Genomic DNA, 21,162 nt, shown 5'->3' on the forward strand with positions numbered 1-21,162 from the left:
GATGCCATGAAGATGCAGGCAATTGTGTGTGATTTGTATGGAAATAAAATCTATCTTTAATCTCTTGATGTGCTTGGGATGCATTCTCTGGTCAGTTAAACCTCTATACGGAACAGTTGTTATCATATAACGGGTTGTTTCCTTTCATCCAATCACAATAGAGCTCAGACATCGCTCCGGCACAGGGTTTCCATTCCTCGATGCATAAAATTAACTTCACGTTTCAAAGGTCATTTTAATGAATTTCAAAGGTCACCTATTTGTTCCCTATGGTCTGAGCAGAATGAGGACAGCTCTATCTCATTTGAATTCTCCCAGGATCTCCCTCTATAAGACACAGCTTTGCAGCTTTAGCATTAAGCTATAGAGGTCACCATGCATCACCTCATCATGCTTAACATGCATTCTGTGACCCATCACCAGCTCGCATCTGTTCATGATGTTATGAAAATATGTGTGTGCGTGTGCTCGCCTTCCGTCTGTGTTTCCGTGTATGACTCATTGTTTTTTTGGGCTGACGGCTCTGGTGCTGTTATTTCACACCTGGCATAAACATGCGCCTCGAGTGACCACTTGCGATCAGATCACTTCCCCACTCTACATGCTAATAAACACATACATCACTTAGACATGTGAGTAAATGTTTTTTTTACACACAGACAGAGATATCTTCATTTTTAACATTTAATAAGGAAACCCAAATGGAGAAGTTTTCTCTATCGGTTACTGGTTACTATTTATAAATCTTAACGTGTTTATTGTCAATAACATTTTCCCTAAATGTTGTGTTAATGATGAAATCAGCTGAAACACGGTGCTCTAGCAACTGCTAAATGTAGGCAAAACAAACTTAAATCACACATGCAGACAGGCTGGTACTGTGATGTTGTGACATACTGACAATTTTTACCCAAGGAGAGAAACATCCAAAAATATTGCATTTAATGTTGGATTTACAAGAATAGAATTTGCCATAGCCATTTGATGAAGTTTGTTAAGTTTCTTCTCACACAACAACCCTTAAAATCACACAATTTGTTAAGGAGTCTGGGGATATTTGGATAGTTTAGGACAGTTCTCTAGACGTCTGAAACATCTGTTGTGGATTTGTAGATAAAATCACACATGAAGCCAATAAATAGGTTTTGTTTTTGGCAACTGCTTCACTTGAAAGAAGAGTATGTAGGTTTAAGTGGCATCTAGCAGTGAGGTCGCACATTGCAACCAACTGATCACCCCTCGCCTCACCCTCCCACTACTGAGGTAGGACTCTGTTCTCATTCTATGGTAACTAAAATGCAATGGTTCTTAGTTTGAGGTGATTATACACTATCATCCTACACACTGGACCTTTTTAAATGCAAGGTTTATGTGTAAAAATACCTGTATCAGAATTTGTCAAGCAGTTAGTCAATACAAGGATATCCACAGCAGTTCTGATCTTGAGCAGTGAAATAAAACATAAAGTCATCTTTGTCTGAGACAAAGACAAGACGGAGACCTTCAAAATGAAACCGATTGTGAGTACTTAGACACTGAGCCACAGATCTGTCCTGTGTGTGATTTGTATACGACTGTACGGTATCAATCCACAGAAAATAACACCCGTAGTGCCAGCGGGCCTGTTTTTTTGTGTGTGTGTGTTGTGAAGAGTTACATCCTGTTCAAACAGTCACAGCGCAGTTTTAAAGCAGTTTCATGGCAGAAAATGTACAGAAAACTATCTTTACACATTGCTGTCAGTGGTCTTGGTGTTAGTGCCTCGCAAGAGTAATGGCTTCTGTCACAGCTTGCCATTTCTCTCCCAAGTTCTGCAATCATACAGGAATAAATCAAATGTAAGGACGCTGAGAAACCAATTTCTCTGCTGACAGCAGCCGCATACACCGCAGCCACACAAAATGTATATACAGTAAAGAGTAGTACTGATGCTTTTTGCTGCTGAAAATTATCCTACTTGTTATTCTCACGTAGAATATTTGTGCATTTTTTGCCTTATGCAAATATAGGAGTGACTCCTATGTAGGAGTGTGATGTGTCTGATATTCCAGGCTGGACTTGAGCTGCATTTTCTGGCATTACTGCACTTCTTGCTGCGATTTGGAGCTCTCAGTGCTTCCTGGTCCAACTTAAATCAAAATCTGTCATTTGATTTTTCAGTATAAGCTTAAATCTGAGGCGTTTGTCCAACTAATTATAGTTTTACAGGACCTGCACCATCTGTCCATCCGCTCATGCCCATGCTAACTATAGCAGCAACTGTATACTGAGGAATAAGGAGAGAATATTCTGCATCACTTTTCTGACATATGCTCTGTACTGCTAGATCCTAAATGGCTGTCCACCAACCTGGGGATCCTGACCTGCATCGAGTGCTCCGGCATCCACCGAGAGATGGGAGTTCACATCTCCCGCATCCAGTCCATGGAGCTCGACAAGCTAGGGACCTCAGAACTCTTGGTGAGTCAGAGAAACGGTTAACACTCTTTACTTTTATATTCGTGGTGAAATTTTAGAAATAATCCAAGAGTAGTGAGCGCAGAACAGAGATACACGATGCTGACTTTTTCTTCTTTCTCCCCCAGCTGGCCAAGAACGTAGGGAACAGTAGTTTCAATGAGATCATGGAGGGAAACCTTTCTTCCCCTTCACCAAAGCCCACTCCATCCAGTGACATGTGAGTACTGTCTAAGCTTGAATCCTCCCAAAAACTGATTTGAACGTCCAAACAGCTGACTGAACCCCTCTTCTCCCCCGCAGGACGGTGAGGAAGGAGTTCATCAATGCTAAGTACGTGGACCACAAGTACGCGAGGAAGACGTGCACATCCGCGGCAGCTAAAATGATCGAGCTGTTTGAGGCAGTCCAGTCCAGGGACCTGCTGGCCCTCATCCAGGTCTACGCAGAGGGGGTGGAGCTAATGGAGCCGCTCCCGGAGGTGGGGCAGGTGAGTCTTGTTTGTTTACGGAAGGGCCACATGTCAGAGTCGAATCTTGAGCCGCTGCAACGAGGGCACAGCCTCAGTACCAACTCTCCACCAACTGGGCTACCAAGGACCCCATTTTCACTAATTTCTGACATTTTCTAAACCAAACGAACAATAGAATGAAGAAAAAAAATATCAGCAAATTAATGAGGTGTTGAACATAATTCAAAGTGTGGCCCAAATTGTAAATGCCCAGTTCTAGTTTTTATCGTTTTGGCTTGATAATACATTTCCTGCGTTTTTCAGCTCCTGTTTCCCCATATCACAGACATACACATAGAAAGTAAGCTTATTTTGAAAAATATACTATAAAAGAAGGAGTGGCATCAATAGTTTCAAAGGAGTAAAGCTTGACATCTCAGAACATAAAGCCCCAGCTATCTATTTTTTTTTTTTGTAGTTGCTTTGGGTGAACTGGCACTTTAACATATGCGTTTTTCTAACACGATTTGGTGGCTCATATGGCTCAGATGAATTCAAGGTTAGTGTATTACCTGTAATACCCTGTTAGAGCTGAGCACATTTTACTGCAGTGTTCTGTCCTCTTGTGAGGTTTACTCCCAGCAGGGCGACCAACGCTGACACATTTCTACCAGTTGGTGAGTTATTTGGCGGATAGCAAAGGGTGTAACAGTTGGAAAATTTTGAGTCATACGGATAACTTCGCCAGCAGGTGGTGATGTCCAGCAGCCTCCGCCGCCACATCGAAGGGCATCATCCCATTTATTTACTCAGATGACGACATCTGTGGCGGCCTAATTCATGTCCCTGCTTTTTTCATCCCGTTGGTTCAGCCCGTTTCCTCTTTGTTTCCTCGGCCTTTTGCGCCTGGTGCTTTAGGCACAAATGAAAGTTAAATAACAAGCGGTAGATGGCGAAGATGCTGTGCCGTAAACAACATGTGTGATCGGACTTAATCCGACATAAATGGGTCAACGCGGGCACGGTTGTTCTCCAATGAAAAATTAAATGTACATCGCAGCAGCAGCGGAATAAAAGAGGATATCAGTTGGTGACGGAGGGAGTTGATGCTGATGCTGCTGCTGCTGCTGTCTGCGCTATGAAGTCTGACTCACCGATATCTGATCTGCTGCTGTCAGTACATCTGAATGGCTGCAGACAGCACAGTGACATCCACCTCACTCACACAGACCGCATGACAGGGATGCTCGACTTAACACAGCACTCACTCCCCCCTATAGATGCCAAGACGCCACCAAATGTACAGCGCATATATTCCAACATACATTTCATCTTTTTTTCTCAATTTTTAAAAGAATTCACAACCAGCTCTAGCTTTGATTCACAGAAACAGATGAAATTACTGCAAGACTGCCAGGAAAGGACAAATCCAGGCTTCGTGCCTGCTGAGATATTATTTTTAGGAGCCATTTTGTTTACTGCGGCTTGTTTAAATGCTGAAAGAGACACAGAGAGGGAGAGAATACAGAATGGATGCGGCCCAAGATTGTCTCACCGTGTCTTTGCTGTGTTTGATGGCCCCCTGCAGGAAGCCGGAGAGACAGCACTGCACTACTCTGTACGGACTGCTGACCAGACCTCGCTGCATTTGGTGGACTTCCTTGTGCAGAACAGGTACTTTTCAAAGTCATTTTCACCAACAAAAAAAAAGCTAGAAAGTCTTGCAAAATTGTGTGGATTGTGGTTGGCTTTTCATGCATGTCAAACAGCTGTGATGATTTTTTTCAAACACGCCATCAATTTAGAGGAAAATCAAGCAGTAAACAGCAGTTTTTGTTGAAAGGCTCGGCATCAGATTTGATCTGCCTGTCTGCTGCAAGCCTTTCTTCTCCTGTGCTTCAGTCTGCAGTACAGCAGCAGACGTGCAGAGGAAAGCTTAGCGCCGCTCGGCTCACATTCCCACAAGGCAAACAGAAATGGGTCAAGCACTTTTCTTCTCTGCCTTAATTTATTCCTCTCTTTTCGATTGTTTACCCACGACTGCTCAGACTGCACACAGCCAGCCTCCACAGAAACAAGTGGGACTGTCTCATTAATTGATGCTTGGCTGTCATTCTTGACCCTCGATATTGAAAATATTTCTCTGGCCCTTTCTGGGGAGTTCCAGTAGATATGAAAATGATTTTTTTCTGGTTTTTGCACAGTTAACAGTCAGTCTATGTCATCGAGGCGGTCTGTGGGTCCTTAAAATGTTTTCAACTCTGTACATATAAATATTATATTTTAAAAGTTATTCACCCTTTAAACTGTGCAGTAGAATAGTCTGCCCGTGCCAACATTGGTATTTTTGGTATCTCGATGTCATTTTTCTTGGAGTATCATCAAATGCTTTATATCCCTAAAATCTATACAACCGAAGCTAGAAGGTTGTGTAAGTCAATAAACAATTATGAATTACGCTTGCTTTGTCTTTTTCCTTTATACTTGCACGTGTTGATGTTAAAATGTAGATTAAACTTATTCTTTCTAATCACCATATAACAACAGAAACATACCCAAAAATCAGTATTGAAAATGTCTTATAAAGCATTAGAATGATGTCTAACATAGCATACACGCTATCATTACCCACATCCAAATGCTGCTGTTATTATGAGTAAATATAAATATCCATAAATGTCCAGCCCTTTTCTCACAAAATCCTGTGTAATAACACTTTTACCTGAAGCTGCAAGACTGTGGAAAAGGCTTGTGACCTGTGTCCTGACTATGTGTGTGTGTGTGTGTGTGTGTGTTCTCCCAGTGGTAACCTGGATAAGCAGACGGACTGGGGGAACACTGCCCTGCATTACTGCTGCATGTACGAGAAGCCCGAGTGCCTCAAGTTACTCCTGAGGGGCAAGCCAGCTACCGATATCCGTGAGTCACACATCCTCTCGTTAAAGTCATCTGTGCTCACGCATCACACTCTAACTGTTGATTATCCCTCCCACTTCAGCCAATCAGAACGGAGAGACAGCGCTGGATGTTGCCAGGCGACTGAGGAACACTCAGTGCGAGGAGGCAGTAAGTACAGGAGCGCCCAGCTGGTGATTCTGGACACCACAGTGGATTTTAACGGCTTTTAAAATGACTAACTCCAAAAAAATATGCATCTCTAAAGAAAGGGTTGTGGGCTGTAGATTGTGCTTGATTAAATATGTCTTGACCAGATCAGTCAAAACACTAGATGGCAGTCAAAGGTCTGTCTCCTGCCTCAGGCAGGCAGTGACAGCAGAGTGGAAGTAATTGTTGATGTATGTTCATTACTCACGGCAGTGTGAGCATGCAGACCAAAAAAAAGCAATTTTGAGTGTCAAATGTCTAATAAACAAATGTGTCAACATGTTTATTCCTCCCCCTTGTTGTTTACTGTGTTTCTTGTTTGTAGAGTTTTGTTTTTGATTTTATTTGCAGTTAATTTTGATGTAACGGCTTTATCTTGTTGCTGTTTTCTATTTGCTTTAAAAAGCGTTTGTCTTGGAAAGGGATAGCAGCTATTTTTGTGTGTGTTGTTTGTGTGTGTCAGCTTGTGCAGGCGGCAGAGGGGAAGTTCAACCCTCACATCCATGTGGAGTACGAGTGGAGCCTCAGACTGGAGGAGATGGACGAGAGCGACGACGACCTCGACGATAAGGTTCGATCAGAACCTCATGTCTGCTTGTTTGAACTCGAATAAGAACAACCATTTCTCCCTTTCTTTCTCTTTGTTTCTTTGTTTGTTTGTTTCTTGCGTCTCTGTTTCGTTGTTTGCTTTCATAGAAACATTAACAGAATAATGAGGCCACTGAGCAAAGAAAATTGACGTGTTAAGATGCTTTAAAAAGCATCAACAAGTCATTGTTTGATGTCCACAGAAGATCAAAGTGCTGCTTTTCATATCTACTGGATCATGTGGAGACAAAAAGGCATGATAAGAGCACACATACCAATTTATTCTACTTACAGTTGCCCCAGTACACCGTAGTGCAAGGCCGCCTTGAAAACGGTTCATTAGGTAGTAAATGAGTCAAGTCAGGGGAAGCTGGGTTCGTTAAAAAATAAACAACTTTCCAGGAAGCAGACTTGCTGTTTTGCATGTCAAAAGTTGTCTAGACAAGTAGATTAAAAATAAGGTTTTTACATGTCACAGTTTACTGGCTATGTTACAGTGTGAAGAAGTTCCCAAATACATGGTTTAATAGGCATTGAATTGTCATTGAAGCAAAGGTTTTCAGAGATCTAAAATGCTGTCTGTGTGTGTAGAGAAGAAAAGCAAAAAAGCTTTGTCTGAAGAAATACCTGTGTACCTGTGGACAGGACCTTAGAGTATTTTCTTTCGGTAAACGCTCCTTCCAGGGCCAAGGTATTCAATAACTAAGACTTTTGAAAACGATGAAGCAGACACCCATGTTTGCCTTCTGACTGGGTGTTATCAGTGTATGTAGCAGCATATGCAAATATTAGCATGTTTTATGATGGTGTATTCGTACAATGACAGAATGGATGTTGTATAGTCAGTACAGACAATGAAAATACAATGAAAAGAGAGACAACAGCAACTGACAATATTTGAATAAAACATTGAGGATGGTGAAGAGCAATCGTTTGTCTGCCTCTTCATTGTATTTCCTGTAACTAAGCAACCAAGCACGGACAATATGCTTCCTGTTCACGTAATATGTGTTTCAGGCATGTTAGGATGCCAATTATTTCTGAAGAGATCATTTTAGTGTTTAAATCCTGTTTCCGAAAAACCCCTTTGTAGGTGTGGATCAGGCCTGCAGCCAGTTAGCTAAGCTTAGCATGAGAGCAGGAAAAATGGGATAGCAGCTAGTCTGGCTCTGTTGAATCTGTTGAATCTGCCTACCAGCACCTCTAAAGCTCGTTAATTAATCACATTATCTCTTTTGTCTAAAGTGTAAGCCTGTTTGTTTGTATGTATGTGTATGTCGAACTATCCCTTTAAAGCATCTTCGCATCAGTTTATGATTTTCAGCTCTAAGTTATCAAAGAGCGACAACGTTTTTGCAGACTGATGTCGGCTCTGTCTCAGCTGTCTTGTGTCTCTCTGCAGCCCAGTCCCATCAAGAAGGACCGCTCTCCAAGGCCTCAGAGCTTCTGCCACTCCTCCAGCCTCTCCCCACATGACAAGCTCTCTCTGCCGGGCTTTATCAGCCAGAGGGACAAGCAGCAGCGCCTGTCTTACAGCGCCTTCACCAACCAGATGTACAGCGCCTCCACTGACCTCACCTCCTCCCCCGTGGCTGACGGCCCGCCGCTGCCACCCAGGAACCAGGGCAAAGGTCAGACCTGCCTGCTCCAAGTGCATCCATTTTTGGACAGCAGCCACAGTTTTTACAGTTTCTAGCTTATAACAAGTGACAGCCAGTGAATTCAGTGGATTTTGTTATGCTAATACATCTTTTGCAAATGTCAGCCTGTAATGCAAATGGTCTAAAGGTTGTCTGTATGCTGCACTATGTCTGATTACTGTCGAGGGAAGATAAGTCTTTGAAACTGTCTTTTATTGTGTCTGTTAATGTTTGATGATAGCTAGGACAGGAGCAGGCACCAAGGAATGCCTCGTTATCACTTTTCTAGAAAGTTTCTTCCTTTCGCTTGTCAGTCAGTCCACTTAAACACACACACACCCTGCAGTGGAATGCAATTTCTCAACAGATCAGAGAGCGGGGTGCAGATGTCATTAAGACTGCTTTCACAGTAAATATTCAGGAAAACATGTCCGCAGGAGAGGGCAGGGCGGCAATGGTTAGACAGGCGTGTGAAAGGGAAGCAGGATACACACTTCATTATTAGCCTCGACACATTATACACAGGGTACAGTGTGGGCGTGCTGTCTCTGCAGTATTAGAATTAAAAATAACACTCCTCCCTCTGTGGAGGGGGTTAAAACACTAACACTCACTGCTTTAGTACATGGCTGAAAAAGCTTACATCGCAAAACATCCCATCCCAACAAGTCATTTTAAACCATAATTGAGCATTTAAATCTTATTTTTCTTAAATCAAGAGGTGTGAAATTTCACCTGTTTCCAGTGTAAATTAACATGTTTAAGCCCTCAGTTACTGTCAAACTCTCAAACAAATAGCTTCGCATTTCTGGCTAACAACAGTTGATTTTGTTGGCTGAAATGATGGCTGTCACTTGTAGATTTTATTAGCTTTTAACCTTCGAGTTAGCACTAACTCTATCACCAGCAGTTCAATGTTTTCTTCCCGGGTTGCTTTAAAACAGGAACCCTGTAAAATGGTCATAAATAAACACATGAAATGGCTACATACTTGATAAAATGCTAACAGACTGAGGCTAAAGCTGCATGTCTCAGGAAAAAGGTGACGCGTAGAAGGCATGTAAATAAAGAAACCGCTTTAGAGGTGCAATGTAAGAATTTATCACATCTCGAATTCATACTCAGATCAAATAGAGGCGCCATAGCTGCCATTAGCTAATGAGCTTAGATAGCCATTTAGCTAGTGGTCAAGACCATGTTTACTGCTAATACAGGAGCTTTGGGCCAGGTCAAGCTTAGGCCAGCTTGTTAGCATGCTGAGTAAATAAAGCAAATAAAAGCATTTTGCACTCACTTAGTGGATTTGCTATTTATGAATGGGCCTTTAATGAGCAAAACCATCTAGTTAGCTAATAATATGCTGATTAACCTTGGAGGAAAAACTGGGTTACTACTGTTTTTGTAAACTAGTTAGCCAGACAGGCTAGTGTTAGCAGCTAATGTAAAGTAGGTAAACAAAGTGTTTAAAAAAATCTTGTGCTTTTGTATTTTTAGCTTTGAGTGGACTGAAAAAGACAGGTTCAGCTAACGGTCAAATAGCCCTTTTTCTGGGAAGCTTCTAAGGCACTCAGGAACTTAACCTGCCATTCTAGTCGAGGAACAAGGATCTACATTTAGTTCCTGGCCTTCAAATGTTCAGTTCCTGGGGCACTTTGGTTTGTTGGATTTGGAAAGGGTCTACTTACTAACCACAACTACTATTTTTGAATTGCCTGCAGGGTTTTTATTTCCCTTTGTTCCAGGTACCTCAAATGATTAATATAGCACTGGAAACAAGTGGATTTTGTGAAGTTTGATTTATGCAAAAATAAGAGGCCTGACTAAAAGGCTGAATGGCATACATACATATAGAATAACATGCTAACTCTTCAGAGGCTCCAGATTAGCAGCGCTCTGTCTCAGTGGGTGCTGAAGAGCTCGCCTCCGGGGGGCTTTAGTGCCATTTTTTTCCTCTTTTTCCTTTCTCTCTTTGCTTGCCACTGATAAGATTTCATCTTGTTATTTTATAGTGTGTGGGAGCAGCTCTTTTAAAGACTGACATACTGTAGATTCTCTCCCACACTCCTCATCTCGCTCTCTTTTCTTTCTCTCTTTTTTTGTTTCTCTATTCTTTCAGCTCCACACTTGGCATTCCTTGGCTCTCATTCGCACTACGCCACACTGGCTGGCACTCGACCATACATCAGTGAATATCCTGTTTTTACGTTCTCCCCTATACGGCTGTGTGCCCCATATGCAGTTATCCCTCAGTTGTTTCTCCCTTTACGGCTCACATTCACAGGGTGGTGGTGTGTTTTTATAAATAAACAATGGGACCATGTAGGCAAGCAGAGTCTCCTGTTAAATATTTCTTGCCTACGTGAATTTTTATCTTATTAAAAATCATGTCCCACCATCCTTGAGCTGTAAACTCTTAAACACAGCTGATTCCTCTCTGGCTGAGCTCTCTATTAGCTGCTTTCACCTTCCTTTTCTCTGTATTAGAGACCAGTGTGTGCATTGGAGTCCCAGTAGAAACAAAAAGACACATTAAATAAACAAAATTCATAGAGCAGACACAACAAATACTTGCCCACACCCGAATCCTGATTTCATTATTTTCCATTTCCGTCCAGACAATATCTTGTTTGACTAGCGTTAATGTGTCTCCTCTTTGGAGGACCGAAACTGCCAAAATAAAAAGTAAAAATAAAGAAATGTATTAATGAATGTGTCATTAAATGCACCCAAAATACTATGAATAAGAATAAATATAGGCATAAGTAAATTTACAAAATGTGACTTTCATTTATATTTTAGTTTTTTAATTTGCTACTGTAATTATTTACCTGTGTATTAATATAAAGTTAAGTGTTTATAATTGAATAATAAATGTATTTATCTATCCCATTTATTATTTTATTTGATCTTTTTTTAATTCTCCTCATTCTTCTGCATATTTGCATTAATTTTTTTTTTTTATTTCTTTATGTATGCAAGTAAATGCCTATTTATTTTTATTTGGTATTTTTTTTATTTTAATTATTGGTGCATTTGAGGGCATATTTATTTCTTGAGTCATTTCTTACATCTTCTACTTTTTAATTTTTTTTATTCTAATTTTTATTTTGTCAATTTCGGCTCCTCACCTTGTCCTACAAAAACGTATTCCTGACAGCAAGAACACAACCTTTTCCATGTTTCCAGCTCCTCCTCTCCTCTCCATCCTCACCTCTACCTTCTCTGGGTTTTTTGGGGTGAACAGAATGACTTCTTTGGGGGGATTACCTCATCACCTCATGTGTGTTATGTATCGCTCCTCCAGCTCCTCCCCCATCTGGCCCTCCCTCTACACTCACACCAGGAGGCAGCTCCACCCTGTCCAAGAAGAGGCCTCCGCCCCCACCTCCTGGACACAAACGCACCCTGTCTGACCCACCCAGCCCGCTCTCTCACAGTCCACACAGTAAAGGGGGCTTAACTGGGGGTGAGATGCAAAGCACACGTGTGAACAGAAGAGCTGGTTTCACTCAAGAACGACTCCAGCCTGAAGATTTTAACAAGAGAGTCTTAACTCAAGATCCACTTACAAGCTTTTTACAAACACGACCATCTGAACATGATGCCACGGCAAAGAGATGAAGTTTAAAGGTCCAGAAAAAAGCTTACAAGTGGACCTTGAGTATGACTATTTCATCAGATACTCCCAAGGTTTAGAATTCCTTTTCCTGTTCAGCTGCTTTGGGATTTCTTAGCAGTTTGAGGTGTTTTAATTAAGACTAGTGGATGTCTTTTTGTACCTCTGTGTGCAAAGGTATGTTGAATGGTAATCTCAGCTAACCTCAGCCAACTGATCATTTAGTCTTAAAAAACAAACATTTAAAGTCGAAGGTTCAGTTTGCTTTTACATAAGATAAAAGAAAATAGGCAAATCTTAACATTTTTTTGACATTTTTGCTTCAAAAGAACAAAATATTGGCTGATTAATTTTATGTCGATGAACTAACTGACTGTTTTTTCAGCTCTAGATAAGTGTGGAGCTCCTAGAACCATGCAATGAAACGTCTCTAATGATTTTAACCAAAATACAATTTATAAATCTTTTTAATACCTGTTTTCACTATTAACAAAGACATGAGATGTTTCTAGACTTCCATGAACATGACATGTATCTAAGATAGATCAATAGCTATGACTAGTACCATATTGTCATTTTAGGGTTAATTATACTGGAATGATGGACATCCAACTAAAAATATGAATGTTAACATGAACACCATTTACAGGTCAGAGGCTGATGATTAGAGAAAAAAAAATACACCATGATGCTCCATCAGAAAAGATGCCTTTCTCAACTTTTGAGACATCTAATACAAATTCACTGGTGAAGCAGAGATCACCTATCAGCATACGTTCAAACTGCACAAAGAGACATCCATGAGGCTCCCTCAAAACAATAAACTTTCTCAAATATGAAATAAATTGTTTAGCTATAACTTGGAGACTAAAGGAGACACACCGCATTCATCTTACCTGCACCCTTGTTACCCTTACATGTGTAATGGGGATATTTTTGAATGTTATTCCACTTTTATCATTTGTCCTCTGTGGTGTTTTGTGCACTCTGTGTCACACATTCAGTCACACCCAGCCACTAATTTAATTAAGAAATGTCACTTTATTGCATAACCTCAGTTTCCCAACAACACGGGCTCATGGAAAGCTCAGCCAGATGACGCCTCCCTCATTGTTTTTTTTTTAACCATCACAGCATGTTAATTTATTTCCACATTAATATCAAATTAATCCCGCGGTTAGCGCTCTGTTATGGTGTCGAGTAATCTGTTTGTCGTCATCAATGTCAATATTTTTAGGGAGCGACTCTACCCCTCCTCCTGTCAGCAAGATGTCTCCTGTTTCTAACAAGTTTGAAGGAATTCCTCAGCAGCAAAGGTACTAAAAAAAACTGTGACATTTGAGTTTGATTGGCCTAAAATGTATTGCATCACTCCCCTCAATAAAATGTGTTCCTGCTGATGAGCATCTTTTTAGATTCTGTTTTTCTGTTGCAGCACTACTTCAAGCAACACAAAGTCTACACTTGGTCCAAGGGTTCTTCCCAAACTACCTCAAAAAGGTAAAGTCTCCCACCAGTTTTCATTTTAGTGTTAGCTGTTGAATTGAAGAAGGTATTAAGAAAGTGTATGTTGCTCTCGCCAGTGGCGTTGCGGAAGATTGACACCATACACCACCCGTCTATGGATAAGTCCAGCCATCCTCCAGAGGTCTTCCAGAAGTCACCGCCAGCAACCGACACCCTGCAGAAGACTCCTCTGGCGGAGAGGCCTCAGCCGGGAGACCTGCCCCCGAAGCCGCAACCGTCTGAGCTTCCTCCTAAACCCGGAGAACTTCCCCCGAAGCCGCAGCTCTCTGACCTCCCTCCTAAACCTCAGCTGGGAGACCTCCCGCCCAAACCCCAGCTCAAAGACCTGCCTCCCAAGCCTCATCTCTCTGACATCCCCCCCAAACCTGGGACAGCCGAATCCGCTCCCAGGCCGCCTCCTGGAGAGACGGTGCAAAGGCCTCAGACGCAACCACCACCTCCGCCTCAAACTCAACCTCAGCCTCAACCTCAACCGCAGCCTCAGCCACAGGACTCACCGTCACCTAATCAGCAGGCAACTATAGGGACCCCCATACAACAAGCTGCTGAAGACACCAACGGGACCCCAGCAGGGACTGCAGAGACTCCAGTGCCGCTACCGAGGAAGATCAACACGGTATGAACATGATTTTAAAGCTGATCCAGAACTTCTCTGTTCTTTAGGTTTAATAGGCTTGACTATTGAACTGGATGAATGGTTATATCCATCAAAATAACTACATGGAAGTTTCATAAAACTGAGGTATCTCTGTCATCTATAGTAACTATTTTGCTGTTTATGTGTCCAGGGGAAAAGCAAAGCCCGCCGGGTGAAGACGATCTACGACTGCCAGGCTGACAACGATGACGAGCTGACTTTCGCTGAAGGAGAGGTGATCATAGTTACAGGAGAGGAGGACCAGGAGTGGTGGGTGAGTGCTGCTTCGCTTCTTTTCATCGCCAGGAATCCCAACTCAAAAGCACAAACACACTTGGCTAACACTGAAAGCCGCATTATACTCTCTCTCCTCACATGCTCTCTTTACCCTCTCTACTTCCAGATCGGGCACATTGAAGGAGATCCAGAAAGAAAAGGGGTGTTCCCCATGTCTTTTGTGCACATCCTGAGTGACTGACGGCCAGAAAGACTTGCACTACGCCTCTCCCTACACTGGGAGGCCCTGTAAATAGCTATCATAACACCCCCTTGTCAAACGACAAGTGTCCTAAAGAAAAAAAAAAAAACAACGAAGAAGAAACCCAAGAAGGCTCATCTAGCCATGGATGCCTCATCCATGCTGTACAAAGAATGTGTGTATTCTTCCTTTACCAGTATTATCTTAACCCTATAGCACGGCTGAGACGAAGCCACTCTCAAAACCCTAGCACTTACCTAAAGTCTATGTTTATGCTGTTACTGTGTATATATGTATGTAAATATATATATTTGTGTGTGAGTGTATATACATGTTTTATTGTACAAAACATGTACCATTGCTCTCTCTACCTGTCAGATTAAGCATCAGGGCGGTAGAGTTTGAATTTTATCTGTATTAATTTTACTGGCCCTCAAGTAATTATCAGCTTATATTTCTGGAAAAAGGACAAATAAGAGATGGAATGTGAAATAGGTCATGTCACTATTTGTGTCTTGCATCCCTGTTTACCACCATAATTGACTGAAGAGGCAGGAGTCTCCCACTGATCTTCCCGAGGTGAAAAGATTTTCATTAAATGTACTCCTTGTTCTTGCTTGCTTTGTGTGTACACGTATTATGGTTGTTTTACAGTATAGAAACCTGCTGCTACTGTGTGGTGGATTATCAAAGCCTGTGGTTCACTGTAGGTCACTAATTTACTCCTTGTTACACTGTTCACTGTATGTATGCTCCGTGCGTGAACTCGACGCCATCTCCACAGTCCTTTGACCATTTCTGTGCATGGTGTAACAATGACTGGAATTGAGTGGAGTGCTGCATTCAAAGACGCTCACCTCAGGGTTTGAAGAGCCACTATTAATCGAGCAGGACTACACAAAAGGGTATCCTGTTGTTAAAAGCCACTATTAAGTACGGGGAAAACTCAAGAGGACATCTTAGCAATAACTTGATTTTCTGACAGGCTACAACTTTCACATTAACCTGTGTTCACGATTCAGTGTCTTGTAAAACCTCATGAGCTTGAAATTTTTAAGTTGGAATCATGTTAATATCATTCCATGTTACTGGATTCAGTACTTTTCCAGGTTTGCCTGTGAGCCAGAGATGTCTTTTAGAAGTGGACTTTGTAAACGGCCGGAGAGCCGATGTACTCTCACCCAGTCCTCACTGACTTGCAGTTCTTCCCATGTTAAGGAACAAACCCATCAACCCATTGTATCATTAAAAGTGCTGTACTTCAACACAGTGACTCTGCTGTTTTTGCTCCATAGATTTTATGACATGTTGTGGTTTCCAGATCGGTTTGTGCCTCTCCTTGGAATTTCAAAAGCTCAGGCAGTAGAGGGGAAAGTGCATTTCTAAGCTGCTTACTGAAAGTACTCTTTGACTTGAGATAAACAGATGTTTTGACAAATGTGCTTATTCACATTCTGAAGGAGACTTATATAAAATCAATACAGCTCTCGTATCTGATAACCAAGACAAAGCAGTACATCTACCCTGTTGGAGCTAGGCCTGCTTGTGTGTATTTACAGTTTATACCACTTTACACTTCTCTATTATAAGTTACTAAAAAAACTGTTACTTTCCAGATAAAATGTTTACATGGAAACATACTTCAACACATTAACATGTAAACATAGGATTAATCTACCAAATTAGATAAATTGAGCATAAAAATGATCAACAATGATCAAATATGGCTAATCTGTTGCTAACATAAGACAGCAGAGTAGCTAGTCATCTCAGCTTTGGACTCTTACGCAATTTGGTGTCAAGCTGCCTTTAAGTCACATTTAAATGAACATAATAACGAATTGATTTTCGTGTAAATAAGTAGACATGAGGTATTTATGCCTAAAAAAGGAGAGCAGAGAGAGATCAAGTATTCATGTTGTTGCTCATACTTTGTTTAAATACAATTTTGAATTTAGGACTTATGTAGTTGGTTTCATAGTATGGTATTGCATCTTATTCCCAAATTAAAATACAGCTTCTTCCATCACTGCATGTATTTGTTTAATACATGTTAGCTCAAGCTATAGCTAGCAACCATAGACAAACACTGGAAACTGGGGGAAGTTGTTAGCCTAGCTCTATAAAAATTTAACAAAATCCATCACCAAAAACTCAGTTATTGTTGAAGCCATGTCTTTTTAAATGAAAAACAAGTTGGGGTTTGAGGAGGTCAACTTCCTGAGGTCCAGGCTGTTTTTTGCAACTGCTCACATCCAAGTTTGACAGAACCAAGTTTTCCAGACTTTAATACAAGCCAACTAGTTTCTTGTACTATAGCTTCATACAGTAATAATAGATGTCATTTTGTTTCCCAAAATGTCTGAGACAAACTGAACTGAGGTTGAACACTGTAGTTTCAATTTTACCTTGCAGTTGTGTAACAGCTTTAAGACACGGGCTGTTGTAAATTGTGTCAACATTAAGTTTCACGACAAAGTTCTCCAAATAATAATCATTTATTTTCTCAGTTCACACTTCAACCAAACTTCATTGTCCATTACAGCTTCTTTTGGATTTAATATTAACACAGGAATAATAACTTTAAGACAACATAAATACTTTGTGTCATAACACAAATTGCATCTCAAAAATAAAACTGTTCACAAAGGAGACATACCAGAATACTGGTACACAAAACAAACTTATTTGCACACTTGGGCTTTAAGTTTTGACCCTTGGTCCTTCTCCACTGACTTGATGACGCCTACAGCGACCGTCTGCTTCAGGTCTCTCGCAGCAAACCGTCCTGAGAAACACAAAAAAGGTAACTGTAAAAACACTGGAGTGTGATTTTATTATTTTTTGAAGACATTTAGACTCAAATGGGAGCGATGTACCTAAGGGAGGGTATGTGAAGAAGCTCTCCACACACATGGGCTTGATGGGAACCAGCTTGACCGTTGCAGCGTCTCCAGACATCAGTATCTGCGGCTGGTCCGCCAGCTTCTTGCCTGTTCGCCGGTCGAGCTTCTCCTTCAGCTCAGCAAAGCGACAGGTCACGTGGGCAGTGTGGCAGTCGAGGACGGGAGAGTAGCCTGCTTTGACCTTCCCTGGATGGTTCAGGATGATCACCTAAAGACAGGAGAAACCATCAGAACAGGGAGCAACAACACATTAGCATCAGGTTCATCTCAAATTGAACCAACCTGAGCCTCAAAGCTGTTGACGTCAGATGGAGGATCTTGCTGGGCGTTGCCGGCCACGTCCCCTCGCCGTAGGTTCTTGACGGCCACATTCTTAATGTTGAACCCAACGTTGTGTCCTGGCAGAGCTGTCTCCAGCCCCTGGTGGTGCATCTCAATGGACTTCACCTCAGCAGTGAGCTTGGCAGGGGAGAACATCAGAGTCATGCCGGGTTTGAGGACGCCAGTTTCAATCTTACCAACTGGCACGGTCCCAACTCCTGAACCGATGAACAAAAAGCATTTTTAAAGAGTTAATATAACCTTTGAGGCCTTTTGTCAGCCAAAAACTGGTTCTCTCACTCTGAATCCCTCCTGCACACCTGTACCTCATTTTCCTGATTGGAGCCAATTCACAGGCTTGCAAACAGACTTGAACATGATGAGGCAGCAATCAAAATCAACTTTAAGCACCACTTCTAACCTCCAATTTTGTAGACATCCTGCAGAGGTAATCGTAGGGGCTTGTTGATGGTGCGCACAGGTGGCTGAATGGAGTCCAGGACTTCTAGTAGAGTTCTACCACTTGCATTCCCTTCCCGTCTTCTGACTTTCCAGCCTTGGAACCAGGGCATCTGCAGATGAGAGATGACTCTTGTTGGAGGTGATGCATGTCCAGAACATTGTCACTTTTCAAATCATCATCATCATTACCTTCTGTGTTGCAGTGATCATGTTCTCTCCAGTCCAGCCAGAGATTGGAACAAAGGGGACAGTCACCGGGTCGTAGCCAATCTTCTTGAGGAAGCCGCTCACGCCTCGCACCACTTCGTCAAAGCGTTTCTGGCTGTAAGGCGGCTCCGTCAGGTCCATCTTGTTCACACAGACTATGATCTGCTTGACGCCCAGAGTGTACGCCAGTAAGGCGTGCTCTCTGGTCTGACCGCTTCTAGACACGCCGGCCTCAAACTCTCCTTTAGCTGCAGAGACCACCAGGAGGGCAACATCTGCCTGAAATTACAATACAGGTGAAAAAAAACCCAGAATTTAAGCACACAAAAAGGAATAACTTTGATGCTGCTTACCTGTGACGTCCCTGTTATCATGTTTTTGATGAAGTCACGGTGACCAGGAGCGTCAATTATAGTCATGGTGTACTTCTGAGTGTTAAATTTTAGCAGTGAGATGTCAATGGTGATTCCTCGCTCCCGCTCAGCCTTCAGCTTGTCCAACACCCAGGCAAATTTGAAGGAACTCTTCCCCATCTGTGAAGGCAAATCATACAAGTCTGCAAACATTTTTTAAACATTTTAAAGTGTTTTTATAGCAGGCATTTTCCCCCCTTTTTCCTCACCTGTGCTGCAGCTTTCTCAAACTTCTCCAGCCTCCTCTGATCGATGCCACCACATTTGTACACCAGGTGGCCGGTGGTGGTCGACTTTCCACTGTCGACGTGACCGATAATCACCACATTCACATGAGTCTTCTCCATCCCCATGGTTCCAGGTGGGTTTTTTTGCTGACCAAGCGCGCAAAACTGTAGGCTTCTGGGATGAAATAACCTTGTTCTCTTCTCTTCTGAATTCTTCTATCAAATGGATCTGGCCTGCCTCTATGGAGCAGCTTTATAAGCTCCACTTGGCCAGAGCAGGGCGCCTAATTAATGACAGGTGTGCTGCTTAATAGAGCTTAATTGGGGATGGGCATCTGTTTGGTAAGAGCTGAACTTTGCAGGGTATTTTTGATACTGCTGGATAGTGGAGTAGCCTGAAGATAAAGACAATAAAGGGCTGAGAAGCTCACAAAAAAAGAAAGTAAAATCTTCACTAATGTTATAAAAGAAATGTCATCATGATGCAACAACAGGCGGTTGCTGACAGCTGTCCTTTAAAGCCTGATGATCTCAAATTACCGCCAGGTGTGTCATCGGTGGAGCTGGCAGTCTTTGAAGGGCATGTATCAAACAAACTATGACTGGGGCCACAAAGCATAAAAGGAAAAACTACTGACAGGCAGTAAACACATTGAATGTAACGCTGTGCCTATAAATTAGGAAAATGAGGAGCTGAATAAAGATAAGCCCTGCAGTCACTTAAAACTCTATGCTTGTGGTATAGTTAATGTTAAAACGTGGCAAATCATGCTCTTGTTTAAGCTGCATGAAAAGATCGACACTGAGGTTGGATTACTCATTCAGTCCTGTGGCCATGTGGCTGCACTTTATTTGGCAACAATATATTTAATATCGCCTTGAAAACCTAAGCATTAGTTAGTGAGATGTTGACTTGCGTAGCCTATACTTAGTGGAGCACAACAGGTGGAATTTACTGAGGCACGCACATGAAGGATCTCAAGGCCTCTCTGATGTCAAAATAAAAAAAAAAAAATTAAATGAAAATGACCTCTAGTACAAGTCTCATTTGAACTTTTTTAAAACATCAGAAATACCAACCATATTGGATATTAAAGGATGAGCTCACCCAGAAACAAAAATTCTGTTATTATCCAGCCTACTAACCCTCATGTTGATGGAAAGTCAGGTGACGTTTTGTAGTCAACGGAACATTTCAGGAGCTTCTCCTAAACAACAGAAGCAGATGGGGACTTGTTTTAAAATATAAAACTACAACCAGAAAAACGATACAGCTTGTGTGCTGTAATCCAAGTCAATGGGACACCAGAGATCTTGATTTGTTTATTCTGTGACATATCTGAATTTGTCTTGTGTTTTTGCGTGATATTTTTGGCCCCCAACAACAATGCGACACATTTCATTCGACTTTTATTGCATATCCATGACAAATTTTTGCGCATGATGTGCATATCAAGCTTTTAATGACACTAAATTTAACCAAGGGCAAACTGAAAATCTGGATAACCACTTGCAAAAGCGCTCTGCAGATGCAAACATGCTCTGCTGCCTACTGTCTCATAAGTGGGCTGTGTTTGAAGAGCTTTTTGGGGGCTGCTAGTTTGCTCAGGTTGCTTTTTAAAAAATTCACACATAGCCTTGTGAAATTCTGATTGCCAGGCACACATACACATTAAACCTAATGCTACCCGCTTTTGAAGCCACTTCTTAATTAAATTCTCAAGTTCATTTAATGTTTCTTTTAACGACACAGTGATTAGCCTAACGCTCTGACATGCTGTGGATATTAAACATCAGCTAGCACCTCAATTCATCAAGTAAAGCTGCCATTATGATTTACATGTTTGCCAAATTGATCCAAGGTGGTCTGAAGTGACACTGAGGTTATAGTGGAGGGTCAGGTTGCACATCAGCGCCGCCTAGTGCTACTTTAAGGCTAATATTAGCTTCTTGCTCAAGGGCACTTGGGTAGAGTGAGCAACCGATGACCGACTGGTTCAAACAGCGGTCTGCCTAACTGGCTTGTTGAGGTCCTAATTAAAGCCGCGGTGAGACATATTAATAGGCTGGGTCAGTAGTAATCCGGTGCAAGTGGTGGTTGAAATACAGCAGCGGGTCCTGGCTAAC

General features: G+C 41.9%; 2 protein-coding genes across 8 annotated transcripts in view; one reads left to right on the forward strand and one right to left on the reverse strand.

The window, feature by feature from the left end:
* Nucleotides 1–15,764, forward strand: part of asap1b (ArfGAP with SH3 domain, ankyrin repeat and PH domain 1b) — a 62,475-nt gene extending 46,711 nt beyond the window's left edge. For 2 of the 7 annotated variants that reach the window (XM_030397921.1, XM_030397923.1), the window contains 15 exons: nt 2,327–2,460; nt 2,586–2,677; nt 2,761–2,947; nt 4,497–4,582; nt 5,712–5,827; nt 5,907–5,974; nt 6,477–6,584; nt 8,004–8,232; nt 10,358–10,426; nt 11,546–11,707; nt 13,095–13,173; nt 13,293–13,357; nt 13,441–14,000; nt 14,173–14,295; nt 14,425–15,764. In XM_030397921.1, coding sequence (XP_030253781.1) covers nt 2,327–2,460; nt 2,586–2,677; nt 2,761–2,947; nt 4,497–4,582; nt 5,712–5,827; nt 5,907–5,974; nt 6,477–6,584; nt 8,004–8,232; nt 10,358–10,426; nt 11,546–11,707; nt 13,095–13,173; nt 13,293–13,357; nt 13,441–14,000; nt 14,173–14,295; nt 14,425–14,499 — 2,153 coding nt within the window. In that variant the 3' untranslated portion in view covers nt 14,500–15,764. The remainder of the gene's footprint in view (nt 1–2,326; nt 2,461–2,585; nt 2,678–2,760; nt 2,948–4,496; nt 4,583–5,711; nt 5,828–5,906; nt 5,975–6,476; nt 6,585–8,003; nt 8,233–10,357; nt 10,427–11,545; nt 11,708–13,094; nt 13,174–13,292; nt 13,358–13,440; nt 14,001–14,172; nt 14,296–14,424) is intronic. The other 5 variants (XM_030397926.1, XM_030397927.1, XM_030397922.1 and 2 more) reach the window with 4 other exon arrangements.
* A 1,214-nt stretch (nt 15,765–16,978) lies between these two features.
* On the reverse strand, nt 16,979–19,495 carry eef1a1l3 (eukaryotic translation elongation factor 1 alpha 1, like 3). The gene is made up of 7 exons (XM_030398492.1): nt 19,018–19,495; nt 18,749–18,928; nt 18,378–18,674; nt 18,148–18,298; nt 17,688–17,944; nt 17,379–17,613; nt 16,979–17,287 (listed from the first exon to the last, which is right to left on the reverse strand). Exons 1-7 carry the CDS (start codon nt 19,159–19,161, stop codon nt 17,184–17,186), a joined length of 1,368 nt encoding a protein of 455 aa, XP_030254352.1. The 5' UTR covers nt 19,162–19,495; the 3' UTR covers nt 16,979–17,183.
* Between the last annotated feature and the right edge of the window lie 1,667 nt (nt 19,496–21,162).

The sequence above is a fragment of the Sparus aurata genome, chromosome 19 (assembly GCF_900880675.1).
Source record: "Sparus aurata chromosome 19, fSpaAur1.1, whole genome shotgun sequence".
Taxonomy (NCBI): Eukaryota; Metazoa; Chordata; class Actinopteri; order Spariformes; family Sparidae; genus Sparus; species Sparus aurata.

Bases quoted from the DNA above. Each gene is read 5' to 3' on its own strand.
- eef1a1l3 (XM_030398492.1), bottom strand. From the start codon at position 19,161: ATGGGGATGGAGAAGACTCATGTGAATGTGGTGATTATCGGTCACGTC. The intron at 18,299-18,377 runs GTAATGATGATG...TCTCATCTGCAG, and splicing joins TGATCACTGCAACACAGAAG to ATGCCCTGGTTCCAAGGCTG. The intron at 17,288-17,378 runs GTACATCGCTCC...TGTGTTTCTCAG, and splicing joins CTTCACATACCCTCCCTTAG to GACGGTTTGCTGCGAGAGAC.